At 37.5% G+C, this 27,541-nt stretch overlaps 2 protein-coding genes across 2 annotated transcripts; both read left to right on the top strand.

Moving 5' to 3' along the window:
* Positions 1–3,578: 3,578 nt before the first annotated feature.
* Positions 3,579–4,901, top strand: LOC117350671 (olfactory receptor 2D2-like). Its single transcript, XM_033925149.1, has 2 exons — positions 3,579–3,674; positions 3,954–4,901. The coding sequence occupies exons 1-2, from the start codon at positions 3,618–3,620 to the stop codon at positions 4,899–4,901; spliced, it is 1,005 nt and encodes a 334-aa protein (XP_033781040.1). The 5' UTR covers positions 3,579–3,617.
* Positions 4,902–15,014: 10,113 nt separating this feature from the next.
* LOC117349679 (olfactory receptor 10A5-like) lies at positions 15,015–16,715 on the top strand. The gene is made up of 2 exons (XM_033923272.1): positions 15,015–15,020; positions 15,768–16,715. Exons 1-2 carry the CDS (start codon positions 15,015–15,017, stop codon positions 16,713–16,715), a joined length of 954 nt encoding a protein of 317 aa, XP_033779163.1.
* The last annotated feature ends 10,826 nt before the right edge of the window (positions 16,716–27,541 follow it).

The raw sequence follows: 27,541 nt of genomic DNA, 5'->3' as shown, positions 1-27,541 counted from the left end.
CCAAAATTAAAAGCTAAGTACCCTTGAAATATGCTAGAAGGGTTGTTAAATATAAATTTTAAAGTAAAGTTGATTAGTAATAATTGATAACATAAGAAAATAAGAACATAAAAATTGCCACTGTTGGGTTAGACCAATGGTCCATTGTGCCCAGCAGTCCGCTCACGCAGCGGCCCATAGGTCAAAGACTAGTGCCCTAACTGAGATTAGCCTTACCTGCTTACATATCGGTTCAGCAGGAACTTGTCTAACTTTGTCTTGAATCCCTGAAGGGTGTTTTCCCCTATAACAGCCTCCGGAAGAACATTCCAGTTTTCTACCACTCTCAGGGTGAAGAAGAACTTCCTTACGTTTGTATGGAATCTATTCCCTTTTATCTTCAGAGAGTGCCATCACTTTCTCTCTACCTTGGAGAGGGTGAACAACCTGTCTTTATCTACTAAGTTTATTCCCTTCATTATCTTGAATGTTTCGATCATGTCCCCTCTCAGTATCCTCTTTTCAAGGAAGAAGAGGCCCAGTTTCTCTAATCTCTCGCTGTACAGCAACTCATCCAGCCCCTTAACCATTTTAGTCGCTTTTCTCTGGACCCTTTCGAGTAGTAGCGGCTCTAGTGAGGAGGTGGTACATAAAGCCTAAGGCAGTGAAAGCCTTTGAGCCCAGGAGCTTGGGATTATATATTGGAGGCGAGGAGTTTGAGATATATACTGAGCTTGGTATATATCTTGGCAAGAATTTTATAAGAAGAACAAGCACCATTGCTATAAGCCATAAAGTAACAGACAGAATTAGCAAAAGAGAATGGTGAATAGAGTCCACTCAGAGAAAGACAATATTATCATTGGGGTGTCAAAGGAATTGCTGCTTTCCCAAATCTTTTCAACAGCTTTATAAGTAGTGTCATACAAGACTGTCAAGAACTATTTGCCTCTTTCAGAATGTGAGAGATTGAATGGTATAGATAGTAGAAAGATTTTCAAAGAACATTCTCTCACTGGTGTTGAAGTTAAACCACCTTATAACGGAGCTAAACCTGCTCATTCAGAGGGGCAGGGCACAGGCAGGGTGGTGATTAAATGCTGAATAAAACTGGAAAGATGATCTGTGGGATTATTCAGGAATAATCCTCAAATACACAGAAAAATCCCACTAAAGGGTACTTCAGGAGAGAATGGAGGATAAAGGGTCTCAGAAACCTACTCAGATAAGGATATTATATCCAGTACCAAGTTTTATCGGTTCATTGCTTCCATCACCGAACCCAATGACCTCCTCCTACTACTAGTGCTTAACTTATTTCTTCCTGTGTCATATATATTTTTTATTTCTTATTTTTTAAGTCTTATTTTATACTTTTATAACCATGGCAAGAAGTGCTACTTATCTATACGTGTGCAGTCTCTGAGAAGCCCACCGGGGACCCGTTTTGCCAGAAACATGGCTTTCTCAAGGGTTCTCAGGACACTCCGCCTAGATCTAAAAAATACACACGACCAATTAAAAGTTGGTATTCTCTCGAAATACACCCTAAAACTGTGCTTCAACTCCTTTGTTTAAATTTATATCAAGCCTACTATTTAAAATATGCTCCACCTGAGTCACATGACATGTACTTCAAAATATACAATATTAATACTCAAAATTTTTTAATGCTAAAGAATTCACCTATTGTTAAAAAGGCTGCCAGATAACATTTACAACTAATCCCAAATCTTTTGGAGGTTTAGATATTTATTTAATGGATAGCATTGCTCAATATTCAAAGTGTTTTTCTAAATGCCCGATTATATGTTGGCACATTAATTTAATGGTGTCCCACAGCTAAACAGTAAAGCTATATAAATCTTACTTATTTGCCTTTTGGGGGGGCTATCCCCTCTTTTTCTGTGTATTTGAGGATGGTGATTAAATGTCCCAGGGAAGAACAGATAAGAGACACCCCAAGGGAAGTTGGAGGGGAGCTCCAAATGAAAGAATCCTCTCAAAGTGTTGGTGGTCTGCAGTACCTGTGAGGAAGTCCCAGAGAAGCAAAGAGTGGCCCTATCTAAAAGGTTTTGTACCCTGTATTAAGAAGTCAACACCCAAGGATTACATGAGAAGAAACAAAAGTGTGCAAGGGTAAAAGATTCTTTATTTATCTGCGTAGACCCAGGTCTTGAGAATCCCAATTGGAGCCAGGTCTGGACCTTATGTGTGAGTAGCTTGAACTGTACTGAAGAAGCCTGATAAGATAGAACTGTTAAGAGATGCGAAAATAATTGTCAATGTAGTTGTTGTCCATGTTTGAGTCTGAGTCTATGATAAGAATAGACTGCATTGTTGGATTGCTGGTTCAGTAATAAAGCTTTTCCGGTTGATTTACACTATACCTGTGAGGAATCCATGCTTGTCCATCAGCCATGTTGGCACAGGGGATAATAGCAAATCTGCAACAGAGTAGTCACCATGGAAGTTGAAAATAGCATGAGTAGGGATCTATCAAAGATTGTGGGATGGTCTCGAATCTGGCAGAAAATGCAGGGCCATTCATTTCTGCAATTAAAGCATATGGTAAATAACTTGTATGTGCTATAGAAATGCAGGACCTGGGAGTTATACCTACATAGAAATGTTATTCTATATGTTATTGTATCTAAGGACCTTAAGTTGGCCAACAGGTAGAACAGGTTACAGCAAAAGTTGGAAGGATGTTTAGTTGCATAGGGAGAGCAATATCCAGTAGTAAAAGGAATTGATATAGCTACTGAATAAATCTCCACTGAGACCACATTTGGAGCATTGTTTGTATTTATAGATATTGCAATTTCCAATGAATACAAACAGGATGAATTTGGTCCAGATGGTAGATATTCATCATAAAGAATATGGTAGCAGACTTAAATATCTAAATATCCATATTTTGTAAGAATGATAGACAGAGGGAGATGCAATAGAGACATTTAAATATATTTAAGGTATGAAAATATAGAAGATGTAAGGACGCACTGAACACTCAGGATGTTGACAAAATCACCACATCAACTGATTAAGACTGACCACATCTTACACCAATAACTCTGAATATCCTATATAAGGACTCAATATTTTGAGTGCCAAACCCAACTACGAGCATCTTGCATGATGTGCTAAACTACAATAAAGTGTCCTCTCCCACTTCTAGAAAATAAAGGGTCATAGATTTGATAAATCACTTTTCTTTTGTGCAAGCAAATAAGTTTATACTTATTATATGCAGGTATTTTCTCTGTCTCTGGCGAGGGGAGGCAAACACAATCACTGTTCAAGTGAAAGTTCTCCATCTAGAATTCTGCCAGTAGAGGGTGCTGTTTGACTATCACATTTTTAATAGTGAGAAACAAGCAAGCTCTATAGGACTCCAGGGAACCTGTCTTGTCTCTGGCAATTGAGAACAGAATATTGTAACACCCCCTCCGGCCCTGCCCATTAATCTTATAGCGAACAGTGCTCACAACCTAGGATTTTGCAACTCAGGGTTAAGTGACCTATCCACAGATTCTCCACTCACTAGACTACTTCCTGCACTCTGATGATCAAGGTTCTTTTTGTATTTTAATTAGATCTTAATGTGACTTGGAAAAAGGCATAATGTAGTCCCAATGAGACAGAGGCAATCTGGAACAGCTGTATGTCAAAGTCCCATCAATAGGTCAGAGGTAATATTTTTAAAATGACTGTTATATTCATTTGCGAAATGGCTGAATATTAGATTTAAACAACTGGATAAAGTTAGCCTGATTAATTATATGAATATCACCAAAAATAAGATATTTTTAAATGCAAATGGAATTGGTTAAAGAAAGGAAAAAGGTGTAGCCAAAGCTAAAGAAGAGAAGGCATGATTAATTGAACAGACTAGCTGATGACTTTATCTGTTGATATCCATCATGCTAGTATGTTGATGTCATTCATTTTTTTCTTGATGTTTCTTACAGATGAAATTCTTCAAGACAGCTGTTCAGAGAAACCAGACCTCAGTCTCTGAATTCATACTCCAGGGGTTCTCCGATCTCTCTTGGCAACTACAACTTTTCCTCTTTGTATTCTTTCTGGTTATCTATATTATAGCTCTTCTGGGAAATAGCATCATCGTCTTTCTTGCAACAACGAGTCCATCTCTTCATACTCCTATGTACTTTTTTCTTGGGAACTTTTCCTTCTCGGAAATCTGTTACATCTCTACTACAGTTCCCAAGATGTTAGTGAACTTTCTAGCGAAGGATAAGAGCATGTCCTTCATCAGTTGTGCAGGCCAGCTATATTTCTTTAGTGTGTTGGGTGCCACAGATTGCTTCCTACTTGCAATTATGGCCTACGATCGATATGTTGCCATCTGTCGCCCTCTACGTTATAATATTATTATGAGATGGAGACTCTGTATTAAATTGGCAACTACTTCCTGGATAATTGGCCTTATGGTTGCATTTGGGCACACTCTTTTTATCTTCAGATTGCCATTCTGTGGTTCTAATGTAATCAACCATTTTTTTTGTGATCTACCGGCAGTACTTAAGCTGGCATGTGGGAACACATACGGCAGTGAGGTTGGTGTTTTTCTGTCAGGGATATTTGTGGCAATAATTCCCTGCTGGCTAATTTTGTTCTCATATGCCCGAATCCTTGGTACCATTTTACGTATGCATTCAGTGGGGAGGAAACAGAAAACCTTCTCCACCTGTGCCTCACACTTAACCTCTGTATCTTTGTTCTTTGGAACTGCTATTTCCATATACCTACGTCCAAATTCAAGTCATTCTGCAGAGAGTGACAGAATTCTTTCCTTACTGTATTGTGTCATAACACCTTTTCTAAACCCTTTTATCTATACCCTAAAGAATAAGGAAGTAAAAGGAGCACTGAAGAAATTAGTGGGCAGCAAATAAATCCCCTCTTTGAAATGTATGCTGGGAAAAAAGTGTGTGACCTAATTTGGCATGCCCACAAAAATAGGATGGACTCATTTTGTACCTTCATTTTGTAACCACAAAAATTTAGACATGTTAATTTGTTGTTAATTTTTTTTTTTTTTGCAGTCCTTCCCCTATCCTACTTCCTGGAATATATCTTCTCATGATAAACCTATGTTCCTTTTGAATAAATGAAACCACAAAAAAAGAAGATAATAATAAACTGTATCTAGAGGAAAGTCACAAAAGTTTCATGTTATGTTATCTTCTTATATCCCGACAAATCCTCCAAAGAGAGTTATTGGTGGGTTACAGATATTTTTAGTATTACTTGTATTACATATAATGCATAAAATATGAGAGGGCAGATACTGAACATGTGGGAGGACAGGGACATAAGCCCAGGGCAGGGGTAGGCAATACCATTCTTCGAGAGCCGGAGCCAGGTCAGGTTTTCAGGATATCCACAATGAATATGTATGAGATGGATTTGCATGCACTGCCTCCTTGAGATGCAAATCTATCTCATGCATATTTATTGTGGATATCCTGAAAACCTGACCTGGCTCCGGCTCTCGCGGACCGGAATTGCCTACCACTGGCCTAGATAAACTCAAGGTCACTCTGTAATTAGATCAAGGAGTTCTTGCACAGATGATCCGTTTTTATGAGGTTCTTATGAGCAGCTAGTTTGGTTCTCCTAGCTGGATTAAAAGGGATTATGATTCACTTAAGAAATAAATTAAATGATTTTTTTTTAAATTCTTTATTAAGAACATAAGCAATGCCTCTGCTGGGCCAGACCTGAGGTCCATCTTGCCTAGCAGTCCGCTCACGCGGCGGCCCAACAGGTCCAGGACCTGAGCAGTAATCCTCTACTTATACCCTTCTATTCCCTTTTCCAGCAGAAAAATGTCCAATCCTCTCTTAAATCCCAGTACTGTATTCTGCCCTATAACGTCCTCTGGAAGCGCATTCCAAGTGTCCACCACACGTTGGGTAAAGAAGAACTTTCTGGCATTTGTATTGAATCTGTCCCCTTTCAACTTTTCCGAATGGCCTCTTGTTCTTTTATTTTTTGAAAGTTTGAAGAAAAGTTATTCATTTTATAATTCACAATAAGTGTACAGTAAATATCAAACAATTAGAATACATCACTTGAAAATCTACCATATCATACAACAAAAAGATATAACCCCCACCCCCTCCCACTTCCATATACAACAAAAAATATACCACATGAATATAATATCTTATCATTCATATATATTATTAATAGAAATCCAACCCCCCTTCCCCCGATCCACATGTAAGAATTACAAAATTAAAAATTGGGAAAAGTGTAAATTATTCATTATAATAATTTAAAAATGGCCCCCACACATCCTTAAATTTATTATAGTAACCTTTTTGAACTGCCAACGCTCTTTCCATTTTAAACACATGACATACTGAATTCCATCAGAAACAATAATTCAATCTTGTACAATCTTTCCAGTTATACGTTATTTGTTGAATGGCAACTCCTGTCAATATCATCAAAAGCTTATTATTATTAGCAGATATTTGAGGCTTAGCTCTCATCAGCATGCCAAATAAAATTGTGTCGTATGATAATGCTACATAATTTTCCATTAAATGATTTATTTGATCCCAAATAGAGATCCAAAAATTTTTAATGAATGGACAATAAAACAACAAATGATCTAAAGTTCCAGCATCAAGGTTACAATGCCAACATCTATTAATGTAATTTAATGTAATTTATTTCTTATATACCGCTACATCCGTTAGGTTCTAAGCGGTTTACAGAAAATATACATTAAGATTAGAAATAAGAAAGGTACTTGAAAAATATTAGACCTAGAGCAATCCAATTTTTGTAAACGAACAGGGGTCCTGAGTGCTCTATGCAACAGGAAAAACCATGCTTGCCGCATAGAAGCAGACATTGTACACTTCAACCTCCAGGACCAAATACGTGGCCATTGAGATGCATTAATTTGATACTTAATCTCAATGCTCCAAATATCTCTAAGTCCAGTTTTGGTTTCTTATTTACATAGTCAGATAATAATTTATACCACTGCGCAGCTTGGTGCCCCAAGAAGTCTGCCTGAAAGCATAGGAAATCTAAACTAAATTGATTATTACGAGATTTCCATTCAGGGAACCCCGCCTGAATAGCCTGCTTCAGTTACAACCATTTAGAACTTTGTTGTTTATCAAGGCCAAATTTTATTTGCAACTGTGAAAAATCCATCAGTTTACCATCACATATAACATCATTTAAGGTTCGTATACTATGAGACCACTTAGATCATCCTCTCAGAATCTTTTAACCATTCCCTATTTAAAAATAATAGGCACAAGAAGATTAGACATGTTCTCGGTAATGGGCCCCCAATGGTGGAACTCATTACCACAGTATATTAAAAATGAAAAGGAGCTTCCCTCTTTTAAAAAATCACTAAAAACTCATCTTTTTAAAGATGCTTTGAACATTTAAATTTAAATTTTTAACCCTCCCCCCTCCTTTTGTTTTCTTCTCCTTTTTTTGTTTTCTCTTCACAACGATAAATTGTAACTTTTCCCCCTTTTCCTCCCAACTCAAGTATGTCTTGTTGTCAAGTAATTGTTATTTTGTTCGTTAGTTTTGTATTTCTACTCTTTTTATAATTATGTACATCGCTTAGCAAACAGATTAAGCGATACATCAAATATTAATAAACTTGAACTTGAACTTTAATCCAATCCTTCCAGACAATCTTAAAACCGCCAATTTGGATCCTGGAGTTTAGCCAGATATTTTGATATGTAGATTTTTGAATTGGAAGAGGTGTTAAATTATTAACATATTTTAAAGTTTTCTATGTGTCCATTAATATCTTATTGTTTTTCCGCAACCTAGGCATTTTAATGCTGAGAAGATGACGAAGCATAATAGGAAGCATGAGCTGCCATTCTAACCATAACCAATCAGGTAGCTTTTCCATGAGTTCTGGGAGGACCCAATACATACCATAGCGCAAGATATAGGATTGATGGTACCTATAGAAATTTGGAAAATTTACCCCACCCCCCGCAATTGACTTTTGTAAGGTCACTAAAGCATTCTTACTCTTTTACCCAGCCAAATAAATTTAGACAAAATACTGTTTAACTTTTTATAAAAAGACCCCTGAAAAAAAAACTGATATCATACCCATTTGGTAACAAACCACAGGCAATATCATCTTTACAGTTTGGACTCTTCCCCACCAAGACAGATGCAACGGATTCCATTGATTTTTTTTTTTTAATATTCTGAAAGAAACATTGTTCACAAGATCATCATATTTCATACACATTTTCAATATGACATCCAAATCCAAGTTTGGATGTTTTGCGGAACAAACTCAAAAATCTAATAATGAACGTAACCATTACTGAAACAGAAAAATGTCTTTGAGGGTGGTTTGAAAAGTTTTATATTTTAAAAAAACAAGTTAAACAATGGAGTCTCCATCGAGAACTATACACTTAGTCCAGTGAGGTTCCATTTTTTTTTTTATATCATAGGAAAAAATAGCTTATTAAAAAACTGGAAACTTACTGGACTCTCGATGGAGCCTCCGTTGTTTAACTTGCTTTTTTTTTTTTACAAAAGTTTTCAAACCACCTTCATATCTTTTAGTTCCAAAAATGGCCATTTCTCAGATATGCTTGTCCTCAATGTGTCTATATTTGTTGAACTAGATTTGAAAATATCATGTCCAAAAGAAAAATGCACAAAAGAAGCCATTGGGATTTAAATGGTGCCAACATGTGTAGTAGACTGGCTACAAAGATATCCCAGCAGAGCAGTGGGGCACCTCAGAGAGCACTCCAATAAACTTCACATAAAGAATCCCACCATAGCCCCCTTATAGTGTATGGTGAGCCCTCCAAATTCAACCAAATACCTACTGAACCAAACTGTACACCACACCAAAAGCCCTTATACCTGCAGGTGACACCTATAGGCAGATAAAGTGGGATTTGGGTGGATTTTAGAAGGATCACACAATACAACTTAAGCGTAGTAGTTAGAACAAGATATGTGCCTGCTCCCTATCTTTATAGTTCATGACACCATCCACTAGGCTGCTCTAGAAACCTGCTTGCTACTCTACTAGGACTTGCCATAAAATCTGAAGCTATCATATAAGCAGGTATGTACTGTTTCATTCATATCTTTGGGAAGAGGGGAAGGGGGAGTCAGTGACACCGGAAGAATGTAGGGGGTCATGGCTTCATTCCACCATTGGTCATCTGATCAGCTTGGACACTTTTTTGGCACTTATCCATTGTTAAAAAACAGGTCTAGCCCCAGAAAAACATCAAAATCATAAGTCTACCCTATTTCCATCCAAATCTCACCTCCTACATGTTTTCTTGAGATTCAGAAGCACTTCGGGCAAGAATCATAGAAATCCATCAAGAAAATAGGTTTTGAAAATAGAGACTTGGAAGGGATTGGTGAGAAAAACATTCATCTGCTCCTTTATTCCACTTTTTGTATATTTTTCTTGTTTGAAAATGAGTCTCATTGGCTGTTATAACTATTTATTTATTTAAAACTTTTAGATACTGCCTGAAGTCTCAGCGGTTTCCAGAATAACATACATAAAAAATAACACATACATAACATTTTACAATAATTCAGAACAACTTAGAAAGTGAAACCTGAGGACTCCTCAATATCATATTTCACTGTCATTACAGGTAAATTTAGAACAAAATCCAAGAGATCAATTCACAGATATGCATCAACAAATAGCTTTGTTTTAAGCAATCTCTTAAAGCTATGATGATCCGAACATAGTCTTAATTGAGCCTGTAATTTATTCCATAAAGAAACACCCATACATGAGAGCATTTTTAATTGTATGGCCATGTACCTTATATTAACAGCCATTTGAGATATCAATCGCAAACTAACATCTGATCTTAGAGCTCGCGAAAGTCTATAGACCTACCACAGATCCTGAAACCAGTCAAGCACAGAATGATACACAGACTGATACACCAAAGATAATACCTTAAAAGATGTTGTTCAATTGGCAGCCAGAGAAGCCTCTTTAATATGGGAGCTGTTCTTGAAACCCCACTAATCAACTTAGCCACTGAATTCATCAGTATCTGCAATGCTTTCAACTTGGTTTTCATCAAACCCCAAAATAACGAATTACAGTAATCTAACTTGCTCAAGTTGTCAAGAGGGGTTTTAACCTATGCAGTAAGCGAAGCAAGGTATAGCCCTTCTGAATCACATTCAGAACTTGCTTTCCCATAGTAAAAAACATATCTAAACAAACATGTAACACAGTAACCTCTTCCTTTACCTGTATCTGCTCATCCATAACATTCAAAGCCTCAATCAAATCAACCTCATTCTCCTTCCCCACAATCATCACTTCCATTTTCATCACATTTAACTGAAGGCCGTGCTGAGACATCCACTCACATACTTTCATCATACGAGGGTCATTTCATAAATAATGCATAATATTTTTTTTTTTTTTAATTTACATGTTTATTTTTTTTCCAAGGATTGAAATACTTGAAAAAATAAACATGTCAATAATTAAAAAAAAAATAGTGTGCAGGCCAAAACACTTACGTGTCAAGTCTTTATGCGAATGAATAAACACTGTAGAACACAGAGGTAACCATTGCTGTTTCTTTTCATTTCTCCAGTGTGCGAAGTTATTTTCTCTTGTTACTTCATTACTTTAATCCTGAGGTAACACCATTTTCAGCTGACAGGAACATCATATAATTTTTTTTCAAATGATGTAGGGTAGTAGTCATAGAATTACCCTTTTTCTTTTAACTTCCATACAGAAACAAGCATTTCACATATACATGACAAATTGCCACCCTTCCACAAGCTCCATTAGTGAAAGGATAAGGAATTTTAGGGCTTCTTCTATTAAACTGTGCTAGCAGTTTTCTAGCACGGGGAGCCACACTGAATGGCCCGTGCTGCTCCTGACGCTGATAGAGTTCCTATGAGCGTCGGGAGCAGCGCGGGCCATTCAGCGTGGCTCTCTGGGTTAAAAACTGCTAGTGCAGTTTAATAGAAGAGGGGGCTAGTCTATTTGTCACAAACGTTTCAAATATTTTCATATCCAAATTAGGTTTGCATAAATCAAGATAGTCTAAACATCTGCCCTCTTGATAGAGCGACTGTGGTGGCCATTTTCATTGATATTGACAAAGACATTTTTTTGAATGAAAATCCTCAGAAACCCTCATTAAGAGATTCTCAGTGTGAGTATTCAAAGGCTTATGAACGTCTGCTCTAAATTTCTCTGGACCAAGAGTTTTCCTCACCTTAAGCTTAATAGTTGGGTCTCTAACCTAATTGTTGCTATTATGGTAAATCAGATACCAAATTTTTCTTTCTCTTGAGTTTCCAACCATTACCTAAGGAAATATCCCTAATGATTTTATTTGTAGTGGCTGATCCCTTGATGGTTTTTCTTCCCTATTATATAATTAGCTATTTTGGCTGTTCTGCATCCTGCTTGATCTATTATTCGGGGTGTGTGGAAATAGTTGACAGAATCCAGAGCTGTTTTATTGTTATCTGCTTTTCTTTATCACTTGACTTCATTTTCTTTGTGCTTCCAAATCCAGGATGTTAATTAATATTGCTACATTTTCTTAATTACTTGAGTTCTACTGATCTCTTTACCCCAAAGCTTGTGAGTAGCTCCCTGCATTATATCTATAAATTCTTTGATGTTATTTTTTATCCAGGTGTATCCAATGTTGCATTCTCTATAAATATATGAGAGAGCTGTTAGATCTGTTTCTTAGTACAAGTGGCCACTGAAAAGTTCTCAGGCCGTCCAACTCATTTGGGGCAGTAGCAGGTTTTCTTGGTCTTGCTGCATCTATGTAGAAGGAACCGACGTTTCAGCCATCATGATGGCTGAAACATCAGTTCTTTCTACAGAAACGCGGCAAGACCAGAAACCTGCTACAACCATGATGCCAGCCGTGGAAGCTTAATGAACAAAGTTGGGGCAGTCTCCATCGAGGGCCCTAACTTTGTTGGTTGAACCGAGAACTTTTCAGTGGCCCCTTGTACAAATCAAAGAAGTATGATCCTGAAATCTTAAGGAGCCAAAGAAATGACAGGGTATATCTAGGGGTGTAGGGGAAAGAATTTGCTCAGACTTCACAACTTAATGGAACAACAGAGAACACACAGGATGCATCAAAGGATTTGCTTATACACAGGACATCTTGCAGGCTGTATTTTGCTTCACAGCTAAATAATACAGTATTACCCAATATAGCTCTTAGGTGCAACAGACTGGAAAACTAATCTTAATGGCTGGCTTGATCCTTTCCCTAAACCCCACATTTTTCACTTTTTAGTCCTCTTCATCACTCATCTCTCTTGGAGGTTCTTCAATTTTACTTCACTGTTAATCCTTTAAGCCCCTCTTTTAGTAAGCCGTGGTAGAGATTTTTACCATAGCCCTGAGCACTCTTGCTCTTGCTCTTTAGCATCTTTAGTAGAAGAAAGCATTTGATTGTGATCAACTTGTGGTTATATTTAATTCCCATCTTCTGAAAAGATAAAAACTGTAAAATGGCCAACCATGACTTACCAGTGAAAATATTTTAAATTTTGCAAAGAGAAATGCCCAACGTTTTTGTTCATTTTCATAAGCACATATGGTAAGAGTTTATTGAAGCCATGGAATGTCTCCAATCTGATCAATTTCTTTGCTTGGGTGACCAGGCATTTGGATCGGGGAAATTGCTCAGTGCTTATTCCTTAGATCTCAACAAGACTTTTGATGCTGTGACTTATAAGAACAAGTAACATTGCTATAAGCCCTAAAGTAACACAATGGATTAGAGACTGGTTTGTGTAGAATTAGCAAGGAGAATGATGAATGGAGTCCACTCAGAGAATGACAATATTACCAACAGAGTGCCACAAGGATTGGTGCCTTCCCAGTTCTTTTCAACAGCTTTATAAATGGTGCTACACAAACTGTCTAGAAACATTTATAATGATAATAATAATAATAATAACAGCTTATATACCGCAATACCGTGAAGTTCTATGCGGTTTACAAAGATTAAGCAAAGGTACAAATTGATTGACTTTAAGAGGGGAGGAAGAAAGAGGGTTAATAGGACAGGAAATCCATTTTTGAGGAGAGAGTGATCAATAGAACAAGTTAATCGCTATAGAGGGGAGAGAGAAGAGAGGATCAGTTGTCTAGATACTTTAGGAACAGGTGTGTTTTCAGACGTTTCCTAAATTCCTCATAAGTAGTGGGCGAAAGCAATTGTTCTAGGTCTTTACCCCATTTATCTCTTTGGGAATGTGAAAGATTGAATGATATAGATAGCAGAGGATTCTCTAAGAACAATCTCTCACTGATGCTGAAATTAAATTGCCCACAGCAGATTTTGCTAACCTGCTCATTCAGGAGATCAGAGCTCAGGCAGGGTGATGATTAAATACCCTAGGGCAGAACAGATCAGAGAGGACCTGAAGGAAGTTGGAGGGAAGCTCTAAATGAAGAAATACTCTCAAAGTGTTGGCTGGTCCGCAGAACCTGCAAGAGGGTTCCAGGGAAGCAAGGAGTGGCCATAGCTCAGAGGTTCTGAACCCAGTGTTAAGAAGTAAGCACCCATGGATTGCACGAGAAGAAACAGAAGTGTGTAAGGGTAAAATAATGTCTTTATTTATCTGTAGAGACCCAGATACCGAGTATCCCAGCTGGAGCCAGGACTGGACTTATGCGTGAGTAACTTGAACTGTTATGAGATGAGAAAATAATTGTCATTGTGGTTGCTGTCAATGTTTGAGCCTGAGTCTGTGACAGAAATAAACTGTGAGGAATCCATGCCTGTTCATCAGCCATGTTGCCACAGGAGATGATACCAAACCTGCAACAGAGTAGTTACCCTGGATGCTGCAGACAACATAAGTAGGGATCTATCAAAGCTTGTGGTATGGTCTAGAATCTGGCAGCTAAGATTACATAGTAGAAAATGCAAATCCATTCATTTCTGCAATTAAAGCAAATGGGTAAAGAACTTCTGTGAACAACAGAAAAACAGGACCTGGGAGTTATTGTATCTGAGGATAACAGGTAGAACATGTTATATCAAAAGATGGAAGGATGCTTTGGTGCATAGTGAGAGGAATATCCTGTAGTAAAAGGAGGTAATATAGCTATTGAATAAATCTCCACTAAGACCTCATTTGGAGTAGTATGTGTATTTATAGATACTGCAACTTTCAATAGACACAAATAGGATTAGGTTGGTCCAGCCATCATAAAACAGACTTAAATATCAATATTTTCTAAGATGGTGGAAGGAAGGAGATACAATAGAGACATTTAAATATATTTAAAGTATGAAAATACGAAAGATGAAGGGAAGCACTGAACACTCTGGACATTGACAAAATCACCCTATCAACTACAGAACATTACATTACATTACATTACATTAGTGATTTCTATTCCGCTTGTGCCTTGCGGTTCTAAGCGGATTACAAGTTAGAAGACTGGACATTTCCAGTAGCATTGCAGTACATATAATCAAGAATGCGTTAAGTTACAATTGTTGTTCTGGACTTTTCCAGGATAAATTGGTAGTAGATTGTAGATAGTGATAGGTTGTTTAGATGAATAGAGATAATATTGTCCGGATTCTGCTGTTTAGACGAATAGAGATAATACTGTCCGGATTCGGGTGTTGCTGGTGGTGGTGTTAGGGTAGTCATGAGAGCATTTTCTAATACTTTTGTGAGGTTATGATGATGGGAAGTGTTTTTTGAAGAGATGAGTTTTAATTTCTTTTGTGCTGCTAAAGACTGCCCACATCTTATACCAATGCCTCTGAATATCCTTCGTAAGGACTCAATATTTTGAGTGCCAAACTCAGCTAAGAGTGTCTAACATGATGTGCAAAACTATAACAATCTGTGTCCTCTCCCACTTCTAGAAAGTAAAGGGTCATACATTTGATATATCAATTTTCTGTGGTACAATCAAAGCAATTTATACTTATTACATGAAGGTAATTTCTCTGTCTCTGTGGGTGGAGGGCAAACACAATCACTGGTTGAGCAGAAGTCATCTATCTGCAATCCTACCAGTTGAGGGTGCTGTTTCTCTATCATATTTTCAATAGTTAGACATAAGCAAGTTCTATAGGACTCCAGGGAACCTGTCTTGTGTCTAGTAATTGAGAACACAATATTGAAGAACACACACATACCCTTTACATGCATCAATGCAGATGAAAGCCACCCATTTAGCTAGAGGGAGCAGTGTTCACAACCTAGGTTTTTGCAGATGAGTGTTAAATAACCTTCCCAGGGTCACAAGAGCAACCACTCACTATATTAACTATTAGGCCATTTCCTGCACTCTGATCAATGTTCTCTTTGAATTTTAATTTGATCTTAGAGTGACATGGAAAATAGCATAATATAGTCCCAATGAGACAGAGGCAATCTGGAACAGCTGTATGTCAAAGTCCTATCCAAGAGGCAAGAAGCCATTCTTTTAAAATGCCTGTTATGCTAATTTGAGAGATGGCTGAATATTAGATTTAAACATGTAGATAAAGTTAGCCTAATCACCCATATTGATAGGACAGTTTTAATGTAAAACGTATTGGTAAAAGAGAGGAATAAGGTGTAGCCAAAGCTAAAGAAGAGAAGGCATTATCAATTGAACAGACTAGCTGATGATTTTAACTGTTGATATCTATCTTGCTAGTATGTTCATGTGTAAATTTTTTTCTTGATATTTCTTACAGATGAAATTCTTCAGGTCAGCTCTTCAGACAAACCAGACCTCAGTCTCTGAATTCGTACTCCAGGGATTCTCCGATCTCTCTTGGCAGCTACAACTTTTCCTCTTTGTATTCTTTCTGGTTATCTATATTGTAGCTCTTCTGGGAAATAGCATCATCGTCTTTCTTGCAACAACAAGTCCATCTCTTCATACTCCTATGTACTTCTTTCTTGGGAACTTTTCCTTCTCAGAAATCTGTTACATCTCTACTACAGTTCCTAAGATGTTAGTGAACTTTCTAGCAAAGGATAGGAGCATGTCCTTCATTAGTTGTGCAGGTCAGCTATATTTCTTTAGTTTGTTGGGTGTCGCAGACTGCTTCCTACTTGCAATTATGGCACTTGATCGATATGTTGCTATTTGTTACCCTCTGCGTTATAGTATTATTATGAGATGGAGACTCTGTATTGAATTGGCAGCTACTTCCTGGATAATAGGCCTTATGGTTGCATTTGGACACACTCTTTTTATCTTCAGGTTACCATTTTGTGATTCTAATATAATCAACCATTTCTTTTGTGATCTACCAGCAGTAATTAAGCTGGCATGTGGGAACACATACGGCAGTGAAGTTAGTGTTTTTCTGGCAGGAGTATTTGCAGCATTAATTCCCTGCTTGTTAATTTTGTTCTCATATGCCCGAATCCTTGGTACCATTTTGCGTATGCATTCAGTGGGAGGGAAACAGAAAACCTTCTCCACCTGTGCCTCACACTTAATCTCTGTATCTTTGTTCTTTGGAACTGCCATCTCCATATATGTTTGTCCAAATTCAAGTCATTCTGCAGAGAGTGGCAGAATTCTTTCCTTACTGTATTGTGTCATAACACCTTTTCTAAACCCTTTTATCTATACCCTAAAAAATAAAGAAGTGAAAGGAGCACTGAAGAAATTACTGGGAAGCAAATAAATCCCTTCTTTAAAATGAATGCTGGGAAAAAAGCTTGTGACCTAATTGGACATGCCCACAAAAATATGTTGGACTCATTGTTCACCAATAAATATTTATATATTTTGATTTGTTGTGGTTTTTTTGTTGTTGTTTTTTGCAAAGCCCTTCCCCTACCTTACCTCCTGGAATGTATCTTCTCACTTATGATAGAGTTATTTCCCTTATGAATATATGAAACCACAAAAATGAGGATAATAATAAACTGTAACTTGAGGAAACAGTCACAAAATTATCATGTTATGTTATGTTACTGTCATATATCTTATACGAACTGAAGGAACAGTATGTGCTGAGAGGTGAGAGACTGATATGCACAGATGGGGAGAGGGACCTTTGGGTGATAGTGTCTGAGAATTTGAAGGCAACAAAAGAGGTTTACAAGATGGAGGCTGTAGCCAGAAGGATGCTGGGCTGTATAGAAAAAGGCAAAACCAGTAGAAGAAAGACGGTGTTAATACCCCTGTACAGGTCATCGGTGAGGCCCCACCTGGAATACTGTGTTCAGTTTTGGAGGCCATATCTGACTAAGAATATAAAAAGACTTGAAGAGATCCAGAGAAATGTGATGACAATGGTATGTAGCTTGTGCCTAAAGACATACAAGAAGAGATTGAAAGACCTGAATACGTATACTCTAGAGCAGAGGAGGGACGGGGAAATATGTTTAAATTCTTGAAAGATATTAATATTCTGTAGTAACAAATCTTTTCCAGAGAAAGGAAAATGGCAAAACTAGAAGACATGAATTGAGGTCTTGACGTGAACCGCATGGAATAAATATTATTATTATTGTAGTTTCATCTCCCACACATCACTGGTTCTCTTGGTCTGCTGGGCCTAGGCATATTCTTGATGTCACATGCTCCTTAGGCAAATTTTACTAGGTGGAACTACTGACCTATAAGTCTGTAAAACAACAATTCTGAGAGAATAAAGATGTTTTAACGCTATAAATTCAGATCAGGCCTGAGATCAGATGCACTTGACATCCACTATTATAATAAAAAATATTGGGTAGATAATCAAAGTAATTTAACTCTTCAGGAGACTGCCCAACTCAAGCCTCCCCATTTTCTCCCTGCCCCTCATGAAGATTCCCCCCCCCACACACACACACACACCAAAAGTCTCTCTCTTTTCACAACTGTTCACTGTAGACTTTCTTGGGCCTACATGGCAAATCTCTGAGGTTCTAGTGGGTTCATGGCTTTAGTAATCCCAGTTCCTCTTGCCTCTGATGACACCAGCTTCAAAATTGTGTCAATGAAACCTAGTGGTGGTCTAACTTCTAGGTTTCAAGGCACATCTTAATAATTATCCCCTAATTAGCAAAAAATACCAATTCTATATGTTGCTTACGTATATAGAGCCCAGAGAAATACAGTGGTGCCTCGCATAACGGACGCCTCGCACAGCGAACGCTGCGCATAACGAACTTTTTGTCTTGCTCCCTATAACGAACTTCGTTTCACACAACGAAGTCGCCCGAGGGGCCCGGGGGGGGGGCAGAACTACTCTCGCCGAAGCCGGGAACAGCAGCACCCTCCTGTCTGAATGCAGTGTTCCATCATCTCCCTCCACCTTACCTTAGATGCCGAGTTTTCCGGCTTTCTTTTTCGGCCAGCCACACACTTTCAAAGAGCAGCACATGCGCGCATGCTCTGTTGTTCAATCTTCTCCTCTGACGCAACCGGAAACCGGAAGTTGCAGGAGAAGAGAACATTGATCAACTTCAGCAGCTGCGCGTGCACAGCTTTTTGAAAGCGTGCGGCTGGGTGAAAAAGAAAGCTGGCAAACTCTGCCAGGGTAACTAGTGGGGCAGTAATAAAAGAATTTATTGTTCCCTTACTCGTAACATCAACAGTTGATTCACCAGGCCTTCCTTCCTCTTGATCAGCAACAGCGGAGACAGCATCAACCTCTGTTCCCTCCCGGGTCGACCCCATTGCTCTGCTGGACATAGCAGAATTCTGGCAGCTGGCAGGAACAGAGTGATATCTTGTCCCAAAGAAGAGAGCAGCTCTCCTTCACCACTCTCTAAAGCAGGACCCCTCTGGCTCGGTGTCTCCAAAGCAGGTCTGACTGCGAAATGCATATAAGGTGAGGTGGAGGGAGGGAAATGTAGGGCTGCAGAACGAATTATTTTCTTTTACATGTATTCTTATGGGAAAACAGGGCTGCAGAACGAATTATTTTGTTTTACATGTATTCTTATGGGAAAACGCGTTTCACACAACGAACGTTTCACATAACAAACTTGCTCCTGGAACGGATTAAGTTCGTTGTGTGAGGCACCACTGTACCATTCTTTTACTGAATATTATTCTGTGTGGATTATCTCTCAAAAATATATTTTAATAAGACCTTCATATTCACTAATTCTTTTTTTAAAAGCCAAATATCCTCTAACAATAAGCTTCTACTCATTATGACAGGGTTTGCCTTACAACAGATCACAAATAATTGGAAAAATTGGGATAGGCTGAATTATAGCTTTTGGTGGAACTCTTTGTGTCACATATTCAAAATGGAAAGGATAATTGCCATGCAGCAGGGAAATTTTAAGAAATTTCAGGTTATTTGGGAGCCATTAACAATATATTGTAAAGATTGAAATTACTGCATAAAACAATATTAATTTTTCCCTTTTGTTCATACCCGTCCAGGATGGGATGGGGGTGGGGGTGGGAATATTTCATGATTTCTTTTCCTTATGAATAATTGTTGGGTATAAGGGAGGGGATATATTGATGAGTTTAAATTTGATGATATATTAAGTGATGTTTTAAAGCATAAAATGATTGTATTTTATGTTACACTTATTGTGAGTTTTAAAAATGAATAAAGATTTACATATAAAAAAAAAGATTTATAAAAAATGCTATGGTATGGTCCTCTGGTCTGACCCAGCAGAGGCACTTCTTATGTTCTTATGTTCTGTAACAAACAACTTCTGGCTGCTACTGAGTCTGAGACGTTCATGTGTATAATTGTAAAAAAGCTTATCCTACTTCTTATGCCAGCACATACAATACACACGTATACCTGCATGTATTCTAGTAAAGGATCCATGTCGGTAAATCCTTTTCTAAAATGCCATTGACAATGAGATGTCTCAATTCTGATCATCACATTCTATGCAAAATGTGGATATAAATTTCACTATTTCTTATAGTCTGCTTTATACCATTTGACCACTATGCTCAAGGCTTTGAGGTCATGACCAGTTAACTCTAAGCTCCAACTCAGTCTGAATTATGGCTTCTACAAATACATTACTTCAACATGTTTATATATTTTACTCAGGTTCCACCAAATGCTTCAATTCCTGGATAAAGAATTTGGTCTGTTTCTGGCCTTAGATTAGAACATACATCCAGTTTTATTGCTGTTATATCATGCAACTCCCAATAAAAACTTGACATTTATGTATTAAAATACATGAAATGTTAAAAAGAAAAATATTCAATGAATACACTTTAGTGTCCTTAGAGGAAGAACATCAATTGGCAGGTTTATTTCTTTGATGGTAGCCATGATCTATCAAGATGTTGGAGCAGAAAGACTTCCTTGGCTAAACCAACCATAGCTTTGCCTTCATAGTCTGTGAAATTGACTCTATTATATGATTATGGCTTAATACATCAAAATGTCATTTCAGCTTATAAGAATGATTATTTTCTTTCAACTCATTTGCTTACAGAACGCATGTGGGCACGATGGACCGCTGGTCTAACCCAGCAGTGGCAAATCTTATGTTGTTATGTTCATGCTAAGTTATCCACGGACCTGTTTCTCTAGTTTAATGTTGTCTTGATTAAAATCAGCTAGACCAGCGGTTCTTAAACCTGTCTTGTGGGACCCCCAGCCAGTTGGGTTTACAAGATATCCATGAGGAATATGCATGAGGTAGATGTGCATATAACAGAGGTGACAAGCATGAAAATCTTGAAATCCTGACTGGTGAGAGGTCCCCCAGGACAGGTTTAAGAATTGCTGAACTAGGCTACTTGAATTTTAAAAAGATCTTTGCCACTGTTTCTTTCATGATAACCTTGATTTGCTTGTTTCTTAGAGTATAGATTAAGGGATTTAGGAGAGGAGTTACCACACTATTCAAGATGGCCACCACTTTGGTGAGATCCAATGATGAGCTCTGTGGTGATCTCACATAGATAAAAATACAGCTTCCATAGATTATAGTCACCACAGTAAAGTGTGAAGCACATGTGGAGAATGCCTTTCTTCTCCCTGAGACTGAAGGGATCCTTAGAATAGCAGTGATAATGTAAACGTAAGAGATGACAGTTATAAATAGGGAGCTCAGGATTACCATGGAAGCAATGCTACATTAACGCATAGGTATGGTGTTTTCAGACTTCGTAGAATGTGGATTTAAAAATGGACCACCTGCAACAATGGCACAGAAAAGATCACTCCCTTTGTAAATATTTTTGAGCTAAACAAGTAGTAGAAATTTTTTAAAATATATTGGTAGAGTTTCTTCAATATTGATTCAGCGTGTTTTTACATGCATATTTTCATACAGATGCTACACTGTCCATTCGGAAGTTGTGACGCAGATCGAAACAAGCAGTTATATATCGAAATGATTTCTACCATTTTGCAAAATTACTAGGTGCGCAGCAAAAAATATCCTTGTTATATCTGTTTTCTATTTGCCTAGGATGAGCCGTGGAAAGAAAAGTTAGTCGTGAGATAGGTGGGAGTAACTTTCAAGCAATGAAGTTTGAGGCAAATTAGGTAGGAAAGGGTAGGAGGTGGTGGGCATAAATGATTATAAAATATATACAAGACGGGAACTTGAAATGATATATACATCATAAGAGGTTCTGAAGAATGATGTCTGTATAGTGGTGATATGCCCACTACAGGTTAAAATTACTCAGAGAGAATAAAGAAACTATCAATAGATATGTATAGAAAACATTTATTGGAAATAAACAATATTTTATACTGTCATCATAACATTTAAATTTGCTTACAAAATTGGTATTTCAATTGTTTGCTTTATGCCATCTGGATAACCCCTTCTTTTTTACTTTTAATCATATAATCTCATACAGCCAGATCCATACATAAATCCACATTTATGCTAATTGTAAAAGATAAGTAGAATATTGAGCAAAGATTGAATTATTGCATGCAACAGGTAGGCTCATGGATTACATCACATGGATTTCAATTAAATGTCAACAAAACTGAAGTTAAGCTCATGGGACATCACTTAGAAGATCTACAAGTAGATTACTTGGATGTGGTGAGGTTACAAGTGAAGGTGAAACAGGAATTGACAATTTTGGGTGTTTGTTTAGACTCAGCATTAAAAAAGGAAAAATCACACAAAACCATACATAATCAAATCATGCATACATAATTCCTTTTAAGCCCACATTAATGGGGAGCACATGTTACTATTTCTAATCAAATAAATTCAAGAAAATTAAAGGACAGTAATTTTCGGTTCGCACTAAAGAACCTTGAATCATTCCTTACTAAATGGGATATTATTTTAAATTAATTCTCCTCATATTCTCAGCTAGATGAAACAAATCTCATTTCTGTTCTCTCGCAACTAAAAATTGTTGTAGTTGTATAGGATCCCAAAAGGCATACTCAATATCTTGTAACTTAACCAAACATTTACAGGGAAATTTCAGGTAAAAAGATGCCTCTAGGGCCAAACTCTATCCTTCAATTTCAGAAATTCTTTCCTTCTCAATTGAGTGGTTCTAGAGACATCCGGAAAAATCCTGACTAAATCCCCACAAAATTTCATTAACCTGTTTTTAAAGTAAAGTTTCATTAATAACATCTTATCCATCTCGCTCATGCATATTATCACCAGGGTGGACCGACTCTGGATCACGCCTTGTGTATCTTCCAGAAATTCGGTCAAATTTACCTCTGGTGTGACCAGATGGTCCACCTCCTGGGCAGATTCAATTTTTTTAGGAGGAATATGATAATAATTATTTATTGGAAATTTCTCCGCATTGGCCAATCCCAGTACTTCTTTGAAAAACTTCCTTAATAACATTTCAGGTGACAATAGATGAGTTACTGGAGCAAACAGATTTTTAAAACTATGCAAGGTGGATATGCACAATTGAAAACCTTGTACAGATTGAAACCGATGCTAACACTCTATGATTTTAGGATGGTGGTACAGGGTTTAATCCTACCAAAACTGGATTATTGCAATTCACTTTACTTAGGACTGACCCATATAAAGAATAAGGCTTTGCAACTAGTAATGAACTTGGCTGCAAGGCTGATTACAAATACATCAAGAATGACACACATTTCACCAGCTTTGAAACATCTTCACTGGCTCCCAGTAAGACAGAGAGTACAGGATAAGGTCCTTAAGATTGTCCACCAGGTTGTTTATAGGTTGGCCCCAGATTGCTTTGGGCATTGTGGGAGATATTCAAACTGGGAAAAAACATTAAGATCAGAGAGAGGGATGAAATTAATAGCAATAAAGGAAGTAGGAGTACAATTGATGTGTCCTCAAAAATGGACATGTTTTGTATTGTTGCTGTACATCTGTTGAACAGTCTTCCTGGGCATTAACTTTAAGAAATGATTAAAAAGTTAATTATTTGTTGATGCCACTCCTTTGGAACTCCTCTAACCCTAACTCCACCAGATCTTCCCAAAAACTGAAACTATCATTCCCTTCTACAAAAGGTATATCCCATGCAGGAAAACTAGGAACATCCCTTCTCTTTAGAACCACAGAACTCTGGAACAACCTCATATCCCCGCTCAGAAATTCAAACTCCCTCCAATTCTTCCGCAAACACCTGAAAATTTGGCTCTTTTCAAAAATCTAACACCTCCTGCTCTCTGGGACCCTTGTCCCTCTCTTTCTTCTTGTTCCTTTCCTATAACCCTTCATTGGAGTTCCTTTCTTCCTAATTCTGTAAACCGTGCTGAGCTCTACACTTGTGGAGATGGCGCGGTATACAAACCTAAGGTTTAGTTTAGTTTAGTTTAGTATGTCGGACTGTGAATGATGATCACATTTATGTTCTTATTGGAATGTAGATAATGTGTGATATCATGTCTGTCTATTTTAAGGAATTTTATGACTGTTTTGATACTAGAAACTGCCTGGACTTAAGGCAGTACAGTATATAAATGTATTAAATAAATTAATGTCAATCATTGATTGTTCAGCTAATTTATTTCTGTATAAATCTTAGGATTAGGTACTGATTTAGATGTCAGAAATTGATCGTAGGTTCTCTGCATGGAATCACTGTTAGTTGAGAAGTGGGTGACCCTCTGATCTCTAGTAACATAGCAACATGGTGGTAGATAAAGGCCAAATGGCCAAACCAGTCTGCCAATCTACAGCATCCACTATCTCCTCCTTTTCCTGAGAGATCCACATGCCAGTCCCATGTTTTCTTGATTTCAGACACAGTCTTTGTCTCCACCACCTCTACCGGGAGACTATTCCACACTCTATCACCTTTTCTGTAGAAAAAAAAAAGTGTTTCCTTAAATTACTCCTGAGCCTATCACCTCTTAACTTCATCCTATGCGATCTCATTCTGGAGCTTACTTTCAAATGCTGTTATAGGGGAAAACACCCTCCAGGGTCTTTGACCTAGGGGTCGCCGCAGGAGAGGACTGCTGGCGCGATGGACCATTGGTCTTACCCAGCAGTGGCAATTCTTATGTTCTTATGTTCTTACATGTTGAGGTCTTCAAGTCTGTCCCTATACGCCTTATGAAGAAGACCACTGACCATTTTAGTAGCCTTTTCCTGGACTGACTCCATCCTGATTATATCTTTTTGAAGGTGTGGTCTCCATAATTATTAGCAAAAAAGGTTCTCAAAATGTTATTCATATGAAACAATTTACATGTAAGCAAAATAATGTATTAGACTTGCTATATTAAAAAAAAAATACACATAGTAAAGTATATTGGATAGGTTGTTTCATGACTTTGTTACCTTTGAACAACAACAACAAAAATACACACTTTTGTACTTACATCCCTTTGAGTCCTGGTTATTAAGGGTATCAAAATAATCACCCATGGGATTTTGTTATGTAACTAAGCATCATTATGAGAGTTAATTTACAATTCATATGTTGAGCAACACTGGGCTCTATTTATTTTCCTCCTTATAAAAGCCATGCTAAATGCTTAACTGTTCTTCAGAGTTGTTACATTCATATTTTGATAAGCTGGAATCAAAACAGAAAAATAGCTGTCATTAAATTGGAATACTGAACCTCTGTTGGAGGGGTAGAACTCCAGATTCCAAGATATTGACCCACAAAAAAAAATCAAAGTAAGTGTTTTACTATGGAATTTATACTGAAGAATATATATGTATGGTTTATTTACTGATTCAGGGTCTTAACTGTCCAAAGATATATCTTTTTTTGTTCTGTCGGAAAAATACAGAGCAAAAAAAGTGGAAAATCGCTGAACTAAGTGTATAGCTCTCGATGGAGACTGCCCCCAACTTTGTTGGTTGGGCTGAAAACCTTTCAGCAGCCCTTCGTACTTGCAATAAACAGGTTGTTATAAATAGCTTTAAAGAAAGAAATCAGAATAGAAACAGACTAGCAGAAATAACTTGTTCTTCACCTGGATTTGAATACTCATAAAAAAGTACATAGCATGTTTGTTGTGGGAATGGATTTTAGAAAGATCATGAAAATTGGTATTTGAATATCTAGGTCAGGCTATATCATGTTTTTCTAGTATTTTAGAATAGATCTGCTCTTTGTTGGCTATCTGTTCCTTGATGACTGGATTGCAATAATTTATAAATGTAATTTTATTTGTTTGTATCCTAGGCATATTCTTTGACATTTTTATGTTTATGTTATACATAACAATTTTAATTAAAAATAATAACCTACACTGAAAACTATACCCATAGGTCTCATTGCATAAGGGAGTTATCAATGTGGACTACCATTAAGATATGTTATTTTACCTCTAACTCATACGTTTTTAGCATAGATCCCATTATACTGTGAGATCTAAGTATTAATAACCCTGGTTAATAGTAAAACAGCCCATGCTGAAACTATACACCTAATATGGGACCTTCTTAGATATTGAAAGATATTAGAAGAGTTCCACCACCTTTTTCATCTTTATGGTATCTTTACCAATAAGCATTCAAATTTCAAAAAACCCATACAGTTACATACATTTAACACATGGCTTTGTAGTTTCATCAACTTATCCAAGTGCATGTAAACAGGATTAGCACATGCTAAGAGCCATATTCTTTTACTGTAATATATTTATTATGACAAAATGCATCCACAGAAACAATGCGAATACCAAAATGGTAAAAGCCAACACAACAGAACATAAATAATTGAACAGCAAGTAATCCATTAAATACAAGAATGGACCACATTAGCCATGTTTTACAAACTGAGTGAGTTGGAAGCAGAAGCCCCCTGAAAAGCATCAAGAAAGAACATAACTGATAATGTAACTAATACAACATAGGTCATATAGAAAATAACACTCAACCATGAGCAAATATCAAACATGAAGCATTAGACATTAAGCATTAAGCATGAGGAGACATATAGGACAGAAAGCTCTCCCACAGTGCACAATAAGCTTTCCACAGATCCTTGGGTTAGGTGGAGTAGGTATCCAGTTGAAAACATGACTGGGTCCTCATTCTGGTGAGCTACAAATTATAAGATGGGGCCTCCACCGAATATTGCAAGATGAGCTTTTTGCTCAATAAGATAGCATAACTTTTGAGCTTGCAGGTCCAGACTCTGTAGATCGAAGTCCTGTACATATCCCAACAGAAGAGCAAGGCATTGAAGAACCGCGGCCAAACACCACTGCACTGGAGCCCACAAAGTCAAAGCAGAACACTCGAAAAACGAGTGAAGAAAGGTTCCACTCTGCTGTTTGCATTTAACACACTTGTTGTCAGGCCGAAATCCCATAGCAAATATGTTAAATATGCTCTATGTAAAAGTTTAAACTGATCCTCCTGAAGAGACACCGCTTTCACATAAGAGTAGAGATTTTGGAAAAACACTTGCATATCATGTGTGGTGACAACCATATCTAACTCATTGGACCAATCCCTTGCAATGTGGTCCATCCAAACAGCACCCCCAAAATCCCTACCCTCTCTATACCATGTGGAAATCTTATTAAAAAATGTGGTGGTAGTGAGGAAAATAGTGTATAGGCCTTTATAATCCCAATATTCCCCATGTGTGGACACTAAAGACTGGTAATAATATCTAATTTGGAAATAAGTATAAATGTTAGCTGCAGGTAAATCCCATTGTGACTGCATCTGAGTGAGAAAAGGAAAATGTCTGCCTCCCAGTTGTAACATACTCCCCAAGGTAGTGTCCCTTTCCTCCCGCCCCCTCAGTCATGCAAGTCCATAGAGACCCAGCAGAAAACTCAGATTGAGGAGGAGGAATAAGAATGGAGAAACATGAGGCAATCTACCATGCCTCACTCTCCACCATCTCCATGCTTTGCGGAATGGTAAAAGGAAAGGAATGGTACTGAGAGAAGATCCCAATCTACCCCCACAAGAGCAGTAAATAAAAGAACAGAAGGACAAAGGGGAACAACACTCCATGATAAGATTCGATGGGGAATAGCACCTCAAAGACACCAAGGGCCTGATTCTCAAAAGTGCATCCCGGTTTTAGGCAGCTGTAGGCGTCCTATAGCTGTCTAATCAGCCAATCGGGATGCACGTTTTTTTAAAAAAA

The sequence above is a fragment of the Geotrypetes seraphini genome, chromosome 16 (assembly GCF_902459505.1).
Source record: "Geotrypetes seraphini chromosome 16, aGeoSer1.1, whole genome shotgun sequence".
NCBI classification, from domain to species: domain Eukaryota; kingdom Metazoa; phylum Chordata; class Amphibia; order Gymnophiona; family Dermophiidae; genus Geotrypetes; species Geotrypetes seraphini.
This window is presented reverse-complemented; position numbering and strand designations above follow the sequence as displayed.

What these genes read in the sequence shown, in the direction of transcription:
- LOC117350671 (XM_033925149.1), top strand. Translation starts at nt 3,618, where the DNA reads ATGAGACAGAGGCAATCTGGAACAGCTGTATGTCAAAGTCCCATCAAT. An exon ending in GTCCCATCAATAGGTCAGAG is followed by an intron (nt 3,675 to 3,953) that starts GTAATATTTTTA and finishes TGTTTCTTACAG; the next exon opens with ATGAAATTCTTCAAGACAGC.